This window comes from Carica papaya, chromosome 6, assembly GCF_054855325.1.
Source record: "Carica papaya isolate Zhongbai chromosome 6, ASM5485532v1, whole genome shotgun sequence".
In the NCBI taxonomy this organism is placed as follows: Eukaryota; Viridiplantae; Streptophyta; class Magnoliopsida; order Brassicales; family Caricaceae; genus Carica; species Carica papaya.
This window is the reverse complement of record NC_142314.1, coordinates 3,624,078-3,641,560: the sequence shown is the minus strand read 5'-3', so window position 1 is coordinate 3,641,560 and position 17,483 is coordinate 3,624,078. Positions and strand designations below refer to the sequence as shown.

The window sequence follows — 17,483 nt, the reverse complement described above, 5'->3', positions numbered from 1 at the left end:
CTAAAATTACTGTGGTTCAAAAAATTAATTGACTAATTTTTTAAATAATCTCAAATAGGTTTTTATTTATATCAATATGATTTAAATTTAATGTGTGAAAGTATGATAATCAAAATTAAATTACTAGATACTATATAATATAATATTTATTATCAACTAAACAATTAATTTATGCACGAATTTCAAATATTAAAAGAATTCTTGATTAATAAAAATCTAGGTTTAGGTTTTAACCCATTACATTAACCCTAACTAATAAAACTTAATTATTTTAATGTAAAACTATTATAAAAAACTTACTGGATTATTAGTAAATATTAAAAAAAAAATTATTACAAAATTAATTATTTTCTTGGGATATTTTTCTTCCAAAGTGCTGCTGCTGCTGCTGCTGCTCGGATGAGAATGACTTTTATAGCACGGCGGGGGCCACTAAAGTTTATGATATGATTTTTCTTTTGGGTTACTTTTTGTCATGTCCTTAATTGGGGGGGGGGGGGGGGGTCCTACAACTCTGATTAATGGGTCCCAATTAGGTTTTCGTCTATTGAAAAAACGACACCGCATCAACCCAGTTGGACCCCTACAAAAAAAAGCCATAAAAGAATCAAAATGAATGGTGGCCAATTATCTTTACTGTCCGTCTCTATCGTTTCAACTTTCATTTTTCCTTATCTGTCTGAGTACTTTAATCGGGTCATATATATATATATATACATATATATACTAAATTCAAATCATCTTATAGTTAAGTTTCATTTTTCTCTTTCACACTAATTTTGATAATCCACATGATCTAATAAAATAGAATGATATTCTGCTTTGAAAACATAGAATAACTTTTGGACTACTCGGATAAAATCTAAAAAATATTCAAAAGATAAATCTAACAATCGAGAATACAATGATCTAGCATTCATTAAATATATAAACCTCATGGGAATATATTATAACTAGCGGTGATCGACTATAATATTTAATTTAATGAAATTAAAAATTTAGACAATAAATTTTAAATAAAATAAATTAAACTTACTTTACTAATATATTGTAAAATAAAATTTTTTTGAATAAAATAAACGGAACTTAATTTACTTAGTGTATTGCCAAAGATTATGCTTTCTTTTTTTGAGATGAAACGAAGGAAATTGACATAAATGACGGTGAAAAACCCTTATTTGACCATGGAAATTAAAAAATGAATAGTAACAATTCTATAAATCTCTCTTTGAACATGGAATAAAAAGTATCAAAGAAAAGTACATCAAAAACTTCTTGATCCTCTCTCAATTTCAAACTCATATTTCTATTAAAAAAGCAAAAAAGAAAGAGGGGAAAAGAACCAACATTTCTCTCACCACCAAAATAGCTCAAGGCCATCTTAATTTTTCACTTCACCCTGATTCAGTGCCCCATGACCAGTTTGCCTTAATTAGGAGATGCTTCAATTTTCTCAATATTTCTCAAAAACAATCAGATGCCATGAAAAAAGGAACCTCTAAGGAAGAAACTCAAGGCAACAGAGCAGAACCGATTTAAGTTTCACCTACAGCTTCTAGTATGTAGATACCTGGCCAGCCTTCTTAGCCTTCCTTTGTTTAAGTTTCACCTTCACATTAACACCATTATCAATAATAGCTTGAAGCACAATCTGAAGCTTACCTTCCAATTTCTCATCTTTTCTGGGTGTATATATAGCATCATGAATATCATCTGCCAATGCTCTCTGAGCTAGAATCCTCCCCACAGAAACACAGGCTGTATAATTCCTAGTCGAACCCAGATCAAATTTCATGTCTTTAGAAATGGAATGAGCCACAGCAACAACCTTGCTAGTCACTCGATGAACAATGCAGGCTCGAACTGAGGCTTTTGATATATAAATATCCAGGCAAAATGGTTCATGGTAAGGACCTGTTAGCTGATTAAATGTAGGAATTCTTGCCTTCTTTTTCCCACCACCACAACTTTCATTTGTATCAAGCAAAGAACCAACACCATCATTCTTCACAAATCTGGAAAATGTCTCACTTCTAGAGACCAAATTATGCCTTTTGCCTTCTCTATGATCATTAGAATTGTTCAAAGATACCGCATTCTTTTTGTATTTCTTGTGATCATTCTTCATTTTCTGAGATTTCTTCCTGTGGAAATCATAGTTGTGCTCCTCGAACTCCTTGGAGCCTCGATCAATCTTATAGAAAAGATCACCATGAATTCTCATATTATCGATGTCATCAACATCTGGGTCACCCTTAACAATCGAAGAACAATCGTGAATCCCTTTATCAGCTTCTGTAAAAGAATTATCCAATACTCTCCATGCCTGGGCTAAGCTTGATGATATCTGCCAAGTATCATGGTCCACAATCTCTATATCAAAACCATTAAAACGAGTATTACCGTGGCCAAACATGGGAGAAAGATGAATTCCATTAGAGTAATTCGTCGAAGAAGCTTCCCCGCTGTAATCAACCGATTCCAATCTTGTTGATTCATTTTCGGCATCAACAATTATCGGGGCTCTTGAGCAGAATCTCCGGGGCCATGAGTGGAAATGAGAAGTTGCTACTACTCCGCGAATAGCCAAGCTTCTCTCTAACAAAGTCAGTGCCATGATTCAGAAAAGGTTTTAATGATGAATTTTTGTGTCATTCGGCAGAAGACTTCTCAGAAGCAAAACGTCGAACATCTTATGTACGAGCAGCCATATGTCGGAACCCATAGCCTCTCGATAAGTAACAGTAAATATACCTTTCTCTCTTGTTGCTCCTTGTTCAAAAAACCCTAAATCTCGAGTTGTGAATCCACTAACTAATTCCTACTCTACCAAAGGTTCTAAAGAATCAACAAGAACCACATTCTAGAGGGTTGATTATGGACGAAGCTTAATAGACGAAGCTTCTACTCCATCCGTGAATAATGAATTATTTAGTTTATTAATAAATGTCTCATTGTTGAGTTAAATTTAAACTTTTTTTATTGGTCAAATAATTTAAATATATATCATGATTCTTTTGAAATTAAACTCAATTTAATTATCATAATCTCAATAATAAATTAATAATTTAAATTTTTAATCTCCAATGTCAACTCATAATACACGCATTAATGATCAATTTTACGTTTCTTGTGAAATTTAAACACGTGATCTTTAAACAAAATGTAAAAAATTTCACCACTAATTCATTATGTTAGCAAAACATCAAATTTTATTTTAGAATAATTATTTCATTAAATTAATTCTACTTAATTTTTTTAAATAATATATTTTATTATATTTTTAGGAACGAGTTCTTATTTATATAAAATTTATAAAATAGTTTTAATTATATTAAATTAAATCTATATTCTTTTACCTATTTTTTTTTTTAAAAAAACATGAATTTCATGACCTCTAACCATTATTAATGTTTGATAGAGGAAAAAAGAAAACTAAATTGGGATATTTAAGAAACTAAAAATTATTGTAAACATGATAAGTTAAACTGAAAATTTTTTATTGGAAAAAATTATTGAAATTATTTAAAAATACACAAAATAACTTATAAAAAATGAATATTAATTATTTTAATTTAAAACAATTATACATAACAAAAAAATCCATTTTTGTCGAGGGGCAAGAATGTAAAAACATTAATGTATATATATACATATATATATATTACGCGGGAAACACCACGAGTTAAATAAACACCTCCATTTGCGTTTTTAGTTTCAGCAATTATCACCGACTTCAGCGTCTTCTTCTTCTTCAAGTACCTGCTAGCTTTACCGTTTCTTGTATACAGGGTGGATTTTTTTTCTGCAAATAAAACTTCATCTTGTTACCAAAACAAATAAAGAAATCTAGTTTCTTTGTTTTTTTTTTCTTCATTGAGATTTGTTTAATCAACATCAATGTCGAGTTGCATACAGTTCCCTTCTCCCGGGTATGCGTGGAAGGGAGCGAGCGGCGAGGTCTTAATTAAACTGATGAAGGTTTGTCTTTGCAATTTATTTTATTAATTTTTTTTTTTTACTGAACATTGTGGATGATGGGGTTTTTTTTTTTTTTTCTTTATTAGTGTTTGAGAAGATTAGAGAAATGGACAGTCTTTCTGTTTGAGGTTTCTTGATTGTGTTCTTTGTTTAGATATTCGATCGTACTGTTGTTCTTGCTAGTTATTTTATTTCTTTCCCTGCAGATTGTAGATTGGTGGATTGTTTTTTATTATTCGTTATCTTTTAATGAGATTAGAAAAAAAAAAAGGGTATTCATCTGTTGATGACTGATCTTGAGGTTTCTTGATTGTATTCCTTTTTTTTTTTTGAAATAATTCTTGATTGTGTTCTTTATTTAGTTATCTGACGATACTGCTCTTGTTCTTACTGTAAATTAATGAACGGAAAATCACCATAATATCATTGATTATGAACGAATACAAAAAAGACTTTTACATCAGGACAAAAAAGAAAAAGCTGAGGCAGAAAGGGTAAGGGAGGAGAAGAGAAGAAGGTTAAAAGAGATGGAAGAAGAATTGGAGGAAGGAGAGGTTAGAGAGGACAAACGCCACAGAAGGCATAGCCATGAGTGCAGTAAGAAGGAAATTCAAGAAAGATATGACAATGGAGGGAAAAAGAAGGATGAGATCCTAGAAATGGATAGAAGCAACCTCAGTGAAGAACTTGAGCAGCCCATTTCGGATAGCTTATATGACTCTTCTGACTACAGCGAAAAAATTAAGAGGAAAGGACATTTCTGCTCAATTTCCAGTGTCTGCCATCACCATGGCGAGTGAATCACCCACTTGGTTCCTCTTTTGGGAGATTGTACTGCTTTTCTTGTGTTCTTGCTCAAACACCTGTATGCATATACCAACAATCTTATTATCTCAACAGCTAGCATTTTCCGGGCTGACTTTAAGGATCCAAAAGAGAAGTCTGGAAGACCAGTATGCTCTACGATGACGAAAGGTTCTATTACCAGACTGAAAACTGAAATGTGTCCGGCATTTGGTTCCTCTGCAAACAGCCAATTGCAGACAGAACTACAACTGGTCAGAGACTTAATCGCCAACTGGGTTCCCCCATTAATGGAAAAAGTACGTGAAGCCGAGTTTGATGATCGAGAATGGTTCCATTACAGAAGGTTGCCTGTGAGATGCATGAGCAGAACATCTAATCCAAAGATGAGGAATTGAATAATGGAAGCTTCATTTTATACCCATGCGCTTATTACTTGCAGGAGGGAGACATATATGCTTTGCCATACACCATACAGTTCTGATTATAGCCTGCATATTTGCCAATTTGTAACTGGATTTATCTCTGACAGAAATGAAGATGGAGCTCTCCACATTTATAGTACAATGTTTGAACACGAAAATCTTAAGTTTGTATGTTGCAAAAGAGAATTAAGCAGAGAACAATAGACTTCTCATTAAATTTAAATTTTAATCCTTTCATTATATCACCTCAAATGGGGCTTCTACATAATTTGGTCCCTACAGCCTACATGCCACCTCGCCCACTGGGTGTTGTTATTTCTTTTGTGTTCTTTCACTCAACCGTACTGATACAAACTCCCCACAGTCAAGTCTCTGGCGGACATGATTGTAAAAACAAGTGACTGGAAAAGAAAAACAACAAAGAAAAATTAATCAAAGCTTGAAGATCTGCTCCATCTATCTTTTAAATATTCATCTAAATAAAGGCTATTTCGTTGTTCCATGCTACTAAATGATGTCCAAATAGAGTCATCATCAACGTCTAACATTGCTAGGCTCAAGTGTAACTCTGCGCTTGAATTCGGATAAACTTCATCATCAATGCCATCCTGGTTCTCTTGATCTTCATTTCGAGAGCATGTCCCCTTCTCAACATCATTTTCCCCTCGTAGAAGCTTCAGAATCTGCCAAAGGAAGTGAAAATTCTTAAGAGGAAATCTTGTTACTGAAACATTTTCCTGATAGTTACCAAGATTAAGAAATAGCGTAGTGACACATGCAACATAGAAAAATCTAAGGTGAATTATAAGTTATGGTGACTTCAATTTTATCTTAAGTTACCAAAGGCAGATTTTGAGATTTGTGCCAATGAATTTAAGATTGTGTTGGTTCAAGTTTTACTTTTGTTGGATATAAATGATAATACATAGTTAAAATTTGAATGAAAATAACATTTTAATTACAAATTAATTTTATATCTAATTCAAATTAATCACCTTTCCTTCATACTATGAGAATATAAATCTATTTTTGTAGGACTGAAAATATAAGTAGAGTTGATTCAATTATACATGAAATGAGAAAGATATAAATAAAAATCTAAGGATAGAATGTGAATACAGTAAATTTTGATCAAATGGAGCATGACAATAGCTTAATTATGTGTGCTAAACCCTTATAATGCTAGTACCTCTCTTATTTTTGGGCGAAGCCTAGATGCTCGTGTGAGGCAGAGGGTAGCAGCAAGAACCATTCTCTGCATTTGAACTTCGTCAAACTTTCCATTCAAATCAGGGTCCAGTATGCCTTTCACATTCCCACTCTCTAGTCTGGGCCTTGCCTGTATCCGTAAGTGCTTCCTTCTTATACATGTACAGAACAAAATATGAAAGATTTTTAGTCTGGTTTAGACTCTTACCCACATAACCAAACTTTCCTCCCCCTTACTAGTCTCAGAGCATATTGGTTCTCTTCCTGATAGCAACTCAAGTAAAACAACACCAAAAGCGTAGACATCAACCTTGTCGCTGACTTTACCATACATGAAATATTCAGGAGCAAGATAGCCAAATGTACCAACAACATCACTTTGAGTAAGAAAGGATGATGTGGTTGGTCCCCAGATTGCAAGGCCAAAATCAGACAACTATCACATTGAAAAAGCAGTATAAGGCATGTGATACATTTATGACACAATTCATTTTCATGACTATCTGACGAACTTCATATCTACTTTCCAACAACCATGACTGCTATGTAATTAAATACCTGAGGTTCAAATCCATCCGACAGAAGTATGTTTGAAGACTTAATGTCTCTGTGAATCACAGGGCGAGGACATTCAGTATGCAAATAATTTATAGCTTCTGCTACTCCAATAGCTATGTTAAACCTCGTTCCCCATGACAATGCGTGTTTATCCTCCTTACCTATGTTATGTATCAACTTGCTTCATCAAGAGACTGACAATTCTAGGCAATAAGAAGAAAAGTATGATAGTCCTGAATGCTTAGCTTACCATGTAGATTGTCCTCTAAGCTGCCTTTAGACGAGAAATCATAAACAGAAATAAGATCATTATCTTTGACACAAATACCAATCAGAGGAGTGATGTTTTTGTGTTTCACCGAAGAGATGATTTCAACTTCATGGGCAAAATCCTTTTGTGCTTCTTTGGATGTTCTCAGGATCTTTATTGCAACTAGCTTGCCATCTGGAAGTGTCCCCTTATACACGCAGTTGGACCCTCCTTTGCCAATTAGATTTTCTGTGATGGAAACAAAATTTTAGAAGTAGCAGATTGCAAAATCAATAAGAAACAAGCTTCATTTCAGTTATATATATCTTGAAGAATGAATGTGCTAAAACAAACCTGAGGAGAATTGAGAAGTGGCGGTTCTTAGAATCTCATAACTGAACCATTTGCAACCAGGAGGGTTCGGTTTCGGTGGAATATCCAATTCTGTCCATGGCATGTTTGTTACAGATGAAGTATGACTATCATCTTCACCCACGACATGACTTGACTCATTTTCCAGTGGATTTTCTTCAAAAGTAGAAGATCGTAGTTTTTGCTGCAGGGAACGGTCAGGCAAGCTCATCACCCATTGCACTACAGACATTTTCTGTGTAAGCTGTGGTTGTGGAGACAGAGGACTATGTTTGCGGAGCAAGGGCCAACCAGGTCTTGGTTCCAAAAAGTCTCCCACAAAATGAGAACTCGTTCTCGAAGAAACTTCTTCATCTTCGTAGACAATGTTCAACATCTCATCTTTTGTCTCCCCACCACCACTGTCCCTTGATTCTTGTTTTGAGCTTCCTGTCACCTCGAAACTGGATATATCAGTCCCAGTTTCAGAATCACCATACTCAGACTCATAGTCCTTGACAGATGAGTTCTTGTGACGACAAAAACTTGGTCTAGGATCTCCGTTTAGACCTAAGATAACTCAAGACAACTTAATTAGTTGATTTGGAGAATATACTATCTTATTTTATTTACAACCAAACAACTAACGAGTACCAAACCTGGTAGTTGATTATTGTTGCACCTTCTGAAGACAATCTTCCCATTGTGCATGGTCAAAACATCCGTGCTTGGAGGTAACTGCTTAGAGCAAGATCTAGCCATGGAAGTCCTACCCCTGGAAGCGATATATGTCTATTTAGACTAATCAGAGAATAAACAACACAAGCTTAAACTAATCAAAACTTGATGAATTCGCTAATTTTATCTCCTACCTTAGAGCTCTTCGCTTGCTTATCCCGACAATTACAGCTGCAGCAGCACAGCTCTTCGCCTCTCTAACCAGAGTCTTTCTAACAGACCTTCCTATTAAGACCTCTCCTGTAAGATCTACCTGAAACTCAAGCATATGAGAAGTCATAAACGGTTCCCAAATTGTAAGGAACCAAATATGGGTACTTTCGTCAAATACCTTCTTTTCAGAACATAAACCTTCATATACTTCTAAGTAGGCATCCAACAAAGGCTTCTTCTTCAAAGCATGATCTGTATCCATAACCCACATTGTATCAAATTCAACTAACAATAATTATCGAAGTTAAGCTCAAAATTCAACTAAGCCTAATGAGAGGAAGGCTGTACCAGAGCTTCGACAGACATGAATAGCAACGACACAGTCTCCTGGTTCTGCAATTTTCACAAGAGCCCAGTCGAGAAGCTCCCAGCTTTCGCTGTCTATGCGAATCCCGACCAACACATTTTTCTCCTCCTTCTTCATGTTATTCTCAAGAACATCCTTAGTTTTCTCGTCAAACGGCATCTTTCTCTCCTTTTTGACTAACAGCTTTACAAACCCAACACATTAAAAGATTCTATTTCTCCATGAATGTGCATAGATTCTGTGATTATAATATTGCTGGACAACCTCTCAGGGGTTGGATTAATCATTGCAACCTCTGCAACAAACAGGATATCAATCAAAAGCTAAGAAAAATGAATGAGACCCATTTTAAGCCCCAACTTCAAGTTCATTTTCGGGAAAAAAAAAATCCCCAGAAAATACCCCTTTGAACCACCATGAAGTTAGACTAATAATGCAATTGACCCACAAAAAAAAAGCATTGTCGATCGCATAAAAAATCATTAAAATTAAAGAATCAAGCATAAAGCAGATATTCAGTGACAAGAAAACTCTACCTAAATCTCGTGTCAGTTCACCTTTAGAGCTCAGCATGTTTTTAAAATGAAAATGCCGCCAAATACCATCACCCCACCTGCTACACCTAATTTCAACACCCAGCACAATCGTATAGAAATAAATCCAAAAGGACGATGAACTGAAAAAAAATAAAAATAAAAAAAGCTGGGTTCTAAGAGCCGCGACAAAGATTACATAAGCAGATGACTTTTTTAAAGATCAAAATGGAAAAAGAATCAAATTTTTTTTGGAGAAGATAGTGTCGGCACAGAGAGAGACCCTGCGAAAAAATGGTGGAAAAAAAAGTGCCAAGAATGCAGGTAGAAAAAATAGAGGCAATTTTTTAATTTTTTTTAATTCAGGTTCGTTAAAAGAACCTGCAGTTTTCGCGGGAAACCCATGATATCCGGTGATTTCTGGGGGCGACAGGAACGAGCTACACCGGCTATTGCGGGTTTGGTAGATCGGGAACCAATAGAATTACATAAATTTACTATAAAATTTTTGTATTTATATTTTAAATTTGTACCTTTCGTGTTCCATTTTCTAAAGCTTAACTAAAAATATTTCTTTATAAATTTTATAAGATTTATTATAATTTTTATTTTTGTAAAATATTTTCGTAGAGGAAATTATAAAAAAATTATCAAAATTTTTGACTTAATTACTTAAGGATTTATTAATTTAAATAAGTCGAAATTAAATTGAGTTGTAATATTTATTAAATGATAATTTTTAAAATTAATAAATAAATTTATACTTTGTTCGTCGGTCTATCAATTTTATTTATTAAAAAAAAAAGTAATAATTTTAAGAAAAATAATATTTTCATTAATTTAAAAAATTAAAAAAAAACCAGCATAATATATTAATCCGAATTTATTCGAGTAAAAAGACCATTTTGGTCCTCATGAAAATAATAATTACCCATCAAATCGGCATCCGTATTTGCACTTGACACGCACTGCAATAAAACGTGGTGGCAGTTGGAATGATGAGAGTGAACCCAACGCCTTTCTACTTATGAAGTGACACGTCAACGTAATTAGTAGGTAATTAAAGATTAAAAGTTCTATTTTATTTAATTACGTAATTATTTTTAGTTAACTATTAATTATGACTAACAATCTAATCAAACTCATTTGGTTACTTGTAGTAAAAAATAAACATAAAATATTAAACTATTATTTAAAAAAAAAAAAAATTAGACAATATTAATTTCAATTATTACGTTAACTTATTTATTATAAATAAATATAAAAATATTTTTATTTTTAATCTAATATTAAAATTACTTTAGTTAATGATGATGATGATAAATGCACGTGTTTTTTTTTTTCATTAACGTGACATGTCAAGTATTAAGAAAAATTAATGATGTCAATTAGACTGTTAATTGAAATTTCTCAATTACACGTTTGTGCACACGTTAGACCTTTGAAAATGCATTTAGCTATTATATTTTAAAATTATACGGTTAATTATTTTACAAAATGAAAAATTTAATTTTGAAAATTAAAATATTATTACTATAATATTTAGTTAACTTCAATTTTTTAATAAAAATAAAAATTTATACATTTCAATAATTACTGTATCATAATTTATTAAATAGTCAAGTGTATAAATTTAAAAGTTACGTGATATTAAAAATTCATGATTTATTAAATAAAAACTTTGGAATATTGAGTGAAAATGACAGTAATATCCTTTAGTCAACATATTCTATTACGATGGCTATGGAAATCATTCTAATCTTTAATTGACAACGACTACATACAATGTTTTCGTGACCAAAAGATAATCAAGTGATTGGAAGATGAACACCACTCATATTATCAAACGCCGTACGCAATATAATAATTACATGCATGAAAAAGAGAAATATTGTGATGCAATTATGATAATTTATTTATAGATTTATATTTTTTATATTTAACTATATTTATGTTTGCCTAATCTTGTAGGTCCAATGGCATCTATATGTGTATAATATATATATATATATATATATTTCCCATATAAGCTTATGAGTTTTATTCCACCTTCACCCATGAAAAAATATATATATATATATATATAAATATACCCAAAAAAAAAAAGGGTCGCACAATAAATTTTCTATTGGTGGTCCAAGGGAGAATAGTTCTGATTATAATGTTTGGAATAAATTTAGACATGATATAAAAATTATTTGTGAACTTAATTATATTCAGACAATATTTTTTTTTTATGATTTATTTAGAATTTTATAAATGGGTATGTAATTAATTTTTGGAACTATAATTATTTTATGGAGTTAGGATTTTAAGGTGAGTTGGAGATTAATTATGTTACTACGTACAAATATAAAAATAATGTTCAACATGTAATCATATCAGAAAATCTACCGACAAATCTGATTGAAAAGTTAGGGGATTAAATACCAAACTACCAACAATTTGAATATTTTTTTGTAGCAACATACCCAATATTGAATAATGGGGGTAGGAGAGTGGGGCATTTTCATAGCTTTAATTATGTGATGGGATTTTTTTTTTTTTTTTTTCATATGTGTATATATATATATATATGTGTGTGTGTGTGAATTTGTGTCTTGAAAATGGGTATATAGTGGACACTGTGATTGGGGATGGGGCTTATGGAATGAGCGGAGAGATAGAAAATTTTAAGTAACTTATAGGTGAGAAATCGCAAACCAGGCACCTTGAAGAATCGATTCTGCCACAGAAAGCGCCAAATGTAAAACCCTCCTTTAGAGATAAATTTATCAATAGTCATCAAAATGCTAACGACCGAGATGAAATTAAGATTAGGGACGGGGATTTTAGTTTTGGCACGGAGAATGGAATACCAAAAATTCAGTTTTTTGGATAGAGTGCATGACCTCTTAGCACAAAATATAAAACTCAAAGTGATTACTCAACTGCTCGGGAAGCCGATTTGATATAAAGCACTATGGGCAAAACTTCATAGCCTATGGAAGTCCACTAATCGATTACACCTGATTGACCTCGATAATGATTACTATATGGTCAAGTTCCACTCGACTGAAGACTACCTACGTGTTCTTACAGATGGCCCATAGGTTATATATGGTCATTACCTCATGGTGCAGCCTTGGTCCCCTAGTTTCTCTACTGTTAACCCTGATGTAACTAATGTGGTGGCCTGGGTGTATTTTCCTGGCCTCCCCATTCATTATTACCATAAAAGTGTACTCAGAGCTATCTCTAAGGGGATAGAGAAAGTATTTCGCATTGACTATAACATTGAATCCATAGAACATGGCAAGTTTGCTCGATTGACAATTGGAATTGTCCTGACCAAACTACTCATTTCCAAGTTCATGTTGGATGGGCGCCTATAGAGAATGGAATATGAGGGTTTGCCTACTATATGCTTCGAGTGCAGAATTTATGGGCACCTTAAAGGCCAATGCAAGAAAAATGTTGAGATGAAGATTGAGTTAGGCAATAGTGGCAGTACAGACCCTAGGGAACAGGATAATGTGGTGATGACAAATGAAAACTATGGTCCTTGGATGCAAGTCCAACACAAGGGGAGGAAAGTTGGAAGTAAGGGTCTTATCCTACCAAGTAAAGGACTAGATATCCTAAGAGAGAATAATAAGAATGTGTCAAGATTTAGTATGATTGTGGACATGAAGGGAGCCCTAGAAAAACCAAACTAGCTGGTGGTTAAAACCCCTAAACATCTGGGGGTCTCAAGTGAGAGACAACCCCCAAAGAGCAAACGGAAAACGTCGGTGGTGGAAGACAGTGATCAAAAGACGGCGTCGCCGCTTGCGGCGGTGATTCGCCTTGGGTTGGCTGTTTTCGGCCGAATTCGGCCACACTTGGATCGGTCCCTGCGATAAAACAACCTTAGAGCCCTCGGTGGGCCAAAAAATCACGAAAAATCGAAACTTACTGGCGGCGGTGCTCTCGGGAGCGGCGGCTCCTTCAGCGTGAGTCACGTTTTGATGTTTGGCTCCGATCAACCTGTAGAGAAAAGAACGGTGATCACAGTGGTATAAAATTTGCATCGAACGGAGGCCGGGAAGGGCCTTATCGGAGGCAAAAACAGAGGGGGGTGCGGCGGCGCCGCTGGACTTCGGCTGGGTTTTCTGGCCGTTTGGGCGGTGGTTTGGCTCTGGTTTGGCCATAGGCAGACTTAGCATCGAAAAACGAGTCAGGGGGAAAAAATTTACCTCGATCGATGGTCGAAAACTTCCCCAGTGCGGCGGCGGCCAGCTCCTCTGGCGTCTGGTTCTTCTTCTCCGGCGAGGCACTGGCGGCTAGGGTTTTGTGGTCAAGTGTGGGTGGGGTTATTTATACCATTTGTCTTTTAATCTCAACCGTCCATCAAGATTAAATCTGGACAGTTTGATCACGATTTAATTGGGATTAAATCTGGGTCGTCCGTACGCGTGAATATGGGCCGTCCGTGCGCGCGGGAACGGATCTGGGCTGTCCGATCGCGCGCACGCGGATCGCCCATGTGGCTCGTCCCCTGGTCAACGTTTCCTTGCCACGCGGCGTGTCCTGGTTGGCCGGGGCTGTTGACCGGGCCGCTGACGTGGCTGTTGACGTGGGTGCTGACGTGGCACAACTTTTTTAAATTGCGTTTTGACCCCTAATTTCTGATTTTCTTTTCAAAAACACCCCCATAATCCAAATTTTCACCCCTTTTTCCCAAAATCAATTTCAATTAAATCCAAATAATATTTTAACCCAATTTTATCATTATTATTATTTTTATTTTTATTAAATTAAATCAAATTAAATTAATTAAAAATCTAAAAAATTCAAATACAAAAAAAGAAAAATAAAAATAATAATAATAAGAATAAGATTAAAATACTTGGGTGTTACAGTCATACTACTCATTATGCCTCCTGACAGGGCTTAGATTTTCTGAATTTTTCCTGTGAAAATTAAAATACTTGTCACGTACCTAAAAATACCCAAAAAAATTCAAAATCGGTGTCGAAAACCCTTTCCGGCCAATTTTAGGCTTCCAACACAGCGCCATGGCCATGCTCTGGTGCCGGCTCCATCGCCCATGATGACAGTTTGCCTTGTACTGACCGATTTTGGCCAGTTTTATACGTATCCTTGCAAAGAAACATGTTAGAGAGTTTTGGTTGGCCAGAAAAGCCAAAAAATCGAACCTACCGATGGGGGGTCTCTGGGTACAGCTCCTCTGCTGATTCTCCTTCGCGGTTAAGATTTTTTCTTTGGCTAACCTCTACAGAAAGGGACGGTGAACGGTGAACACAATGGTCAAAGATCGTGTGAGACGAAAAACAAGAATGAGCTCATTGGAGAGGTTTTAGGGTTTCGGTCGCGACGGCTTTATCGGGCTTTGCCCACGATTTTCGGCTCATCTGTCGTCCTTTTTTTTTCGATATAGCTACAAGGAGACTCGAAATTGAATTTCGAGTGGAAAGAGAAAAATTTTACCTTTTTTGGCGATCGACGGTGGCTCCAATACGGCGGCGGCTGGGGGTCGACCTCCTTCTCTGGCGTTTGGCTCTTCTTCTTCAGTGAGGACAGAGCAGCTAAGGTTAGGATTCCCTGGAATCCGATGCTTAAATGCCAATCCTGTGTCAATTTGGGCCGTTCATTCGGAGAGACGTGGTCATCTCTTGTATGTTGGATCTGTCTTATTCGGAGAATGAATTTAGGACACAAGATCAAATTGAATCTGATTGTTCTATCCCGTCTAAATAGGAAACGCATTTGGGCCATTCACGCACGCGAAATTAGATCTGAGCTGTCGGATCGTTGGGCATGCAGATCGCCCGCGTGACTTCCCCGTGATGCCGATGTCAGCAAGATTGCCACGCAGCGTATTCTGGTTTGTCGGGACTGCTGACTGGGTTGTCCTACATGATCTCTTTTTGCATTTTAACCATATGTTTCTAATTTTTCTTTTAAAAACACTCTACGAATTCTGAATTTTATCTATTTTTCTCAAAATTTCTTTCAATTTCGTCCCTAATTTATTTTTATCAAAAAATTCAATAAAATAAAATTAAAATAAATAAAATTACTTATTAATATATTTTTTAAAAATAAAAAAAATCATCCTGGCCGATTTTCGAGCCCGGATATTACAGCGGTATTTCGAACACTGACCCGATGTAAGAATCCTTCATCATTTTCTCCTGTTACAATTAATTAAAATTTAATAAATGATTGACGGTGTATTTATAAATATTAAAAATTCCTAATTAATTAAATATAAGTCATCAATAGAGTCGGTAACTAGTCAATGTATAATTGTCCTAGCTTATCTGCGTTGCCTATTTATTCTTATATTGTCTAAATTGCTTACTGTTACATCGTGCGCTTTAATTTATTGATTTTAATTGCTTTCTCGTTTATTTATTTATCTACCCGTTTTGTCCCTATTTGTGGGTTTGTTTACAATAAATGCCTTGATCATGTCTCTCTTTAGTTGTTAATCTATTAATTTATACTACATGTGTAATTATCGCTCTATTATTCTATAAATATAGAATGAGTTGGTTATATGTGATTGGTAACTGATGGATGATGTGAACATGTATGCTAAAAGGCTTACCGGGTATCATGAAAAATTATGTATGGACCCAGTACATAGGGCAAATCTTACTGTGGATATTACCTTAGTCAAACAAGGTTGGAAAGTCCCATACCGGAAGGGGTTGAGAACTATTATTCACCATTATACCGGACAGAATATTGAGGTGGTGGTACGTTTGATGCCTATTACCGGAAGAGGCATGGAGACGGTCAGTTGATTAATAAATTGGATATTGGGTAGGGGAACCTCTATAGACCCTAGAGATACCGGTAAGTATGTAAAAAGGTAAAGTTGACGATTATTGTTTCTTGAAATGTATGATGAATTGTTATATTAATTACTGTATTCACAAGTCGAATTTAAGAACTTGAAAAGGAGTATGAAAACTTAGTTCCTTTTTTTAATTAAATGAATTTACTTAAAAAGGAAAATAATTTCATTAGTTATTTTATGATTTTTTTTTAACATTTAGTTTTCTATATCGGTGTTAAGTATTGACATTCTTACTGGATTAATGTAGTTCATCTCTCTTATTAAACCATTTCAGATCAGGAAGACCAATATCCAAATTCTGAACAATAAGAAGGTTGCGATTAAAAGTTGTTTCTTGCATCCTATCAGAGTTGCCTAGTAGAAGTTGACCATATAGAATTTTAGTTACATTTTTATTTTTATTATTTTAATTTTTTAAAAGGAACGTTTCCGTAATTCTATTGAGCATTCAGATTTACTATGCAATGAATTTAAACCCTAAATTTTCAATTGCTTCCGTTATTATTTTATTAATTCAATATTTCATTTTAATTAAGTTTTGGATCTTTATAATTTTATATTTTATTTTTTTGAAAAATAATCAAATATGATTTAAAACTAAATAAATTAATTAAAGAAGTACTTTAGTTATAAAACTATAACAAAATTAAGTAGATAGCTAATATGTATTGTTAATTAATTTTATCTTTTATTCAAAAGATATTTTAAAAAGTTAAAAAATATCACGTAGGAATTTTCAGTTTTACTTTTAAATATATATATATATATATATACAGACTTAGCTTTCAATGAATTAATTTTATAAGAAGATTTAGATTTTTTTTTTTTTTTTGTAAAGGAATCTAAAAGTACATTTTGGCTTTAAAATTTTAATATATAATTTCCTACACATTTATTTCTAAAATAACAACACATGAATTTCGTGTATTATACGTAAAGTTTGCTCAGTGCGTCGCATGTTATTCAAATTGTTTGAACATTCTGAACCTGTACCAACAACGTGATGTTTCGTACTCTATTTAAAAAATTATTAAGTTTAAATTTTATTAAAAATATAAAAATTATTATTTTATGAATATAACTTATGATTATTAATATATAATTTTTTACTTAATAAAATTAAAATTTTAATTTATTAATACGTAAAATATCATAGTGATTAAATTTTTTTAAATTTAATCAATAATTATCGATTTATAATTTATAATTTAATAAAATTTTAAAAATTAATATGTTAATAAAGTTATAATCATCAAATTAG

At 33.8% G+C, this 17,483-nt stretch overlaps 2 protein-coding genes across 3 annotated transcripts; both read right to left on the bottom strand.

Annotated features, from left to right (window-relative positions):
- Window positions 1–1,158: 1,158 nt before the first annotated feature.
- Window positions 1,159–2,924, bottom strand: LOC110816459 (Ribosomal L18p/L5e family protein). Its single transcript, XM_022044663.2, has one exon. The coding sequence runs from the start codon at window positions 2,615–2,617 to the stop codon at window positions 1,556–1,558; it is 1,062 nt and encodes a 353-aa protein (XP_021900355.1). The 5' UTR covers window positions 2,618–2,924; the 3' UTR covers window positions 1,159–1,555.
- A 2,472-nt stretch (window positions 2,925–5,396) lies between these two features.
- Window positions 5,397–9,709, bottom strand: LOC110816457 (protein kinase STUNTED-like). Of its 2 annotated transcripts, XM_022044662.2 has the most exons (11): window positions 9,373–9,709; window positions 8,818–9,131; window positions 8,648–8,721; window positions 8,451–8,569; window positions 8,238–8,353; window positions 7,582–8,148; window positions 7,228–7,476; window positions 6,978–7,138; window positions 6,628–6,855; window positions 6,400–6,549; window positions 5,397–5,893 (listed from the first exon to the last, which is right to left on the bottom strand). In XM_022044662.2, exons 2-11 carry the CDS (start codon window positions 8,993–8,995, stop codon window positions 5,639–5,641), a joined length of 2,097 nt encoding a protein of 698 aa, XP_021900354.2. In that variant the 5' UTR covers window positions 8,996–9,131; window positions 9,373–9,709; the 3' UTR covers window positions 5,397–5,638. The 2 variants fall into 2 exon arrangements, with proteins under 2 accessions (XP_021900354.2, XP_088078641.1); XM_088222515.1 differs by lacking the exons at window positions 8,648–8,721; window positions 8,818–9,131; window positions 9,373–9,709 and having other exon boundaries at window positions 8,238–8,370; window positions 8,451–8,568.
- Window positions 9,710–17,483: the final 7,774 nt, after the last annotated feature.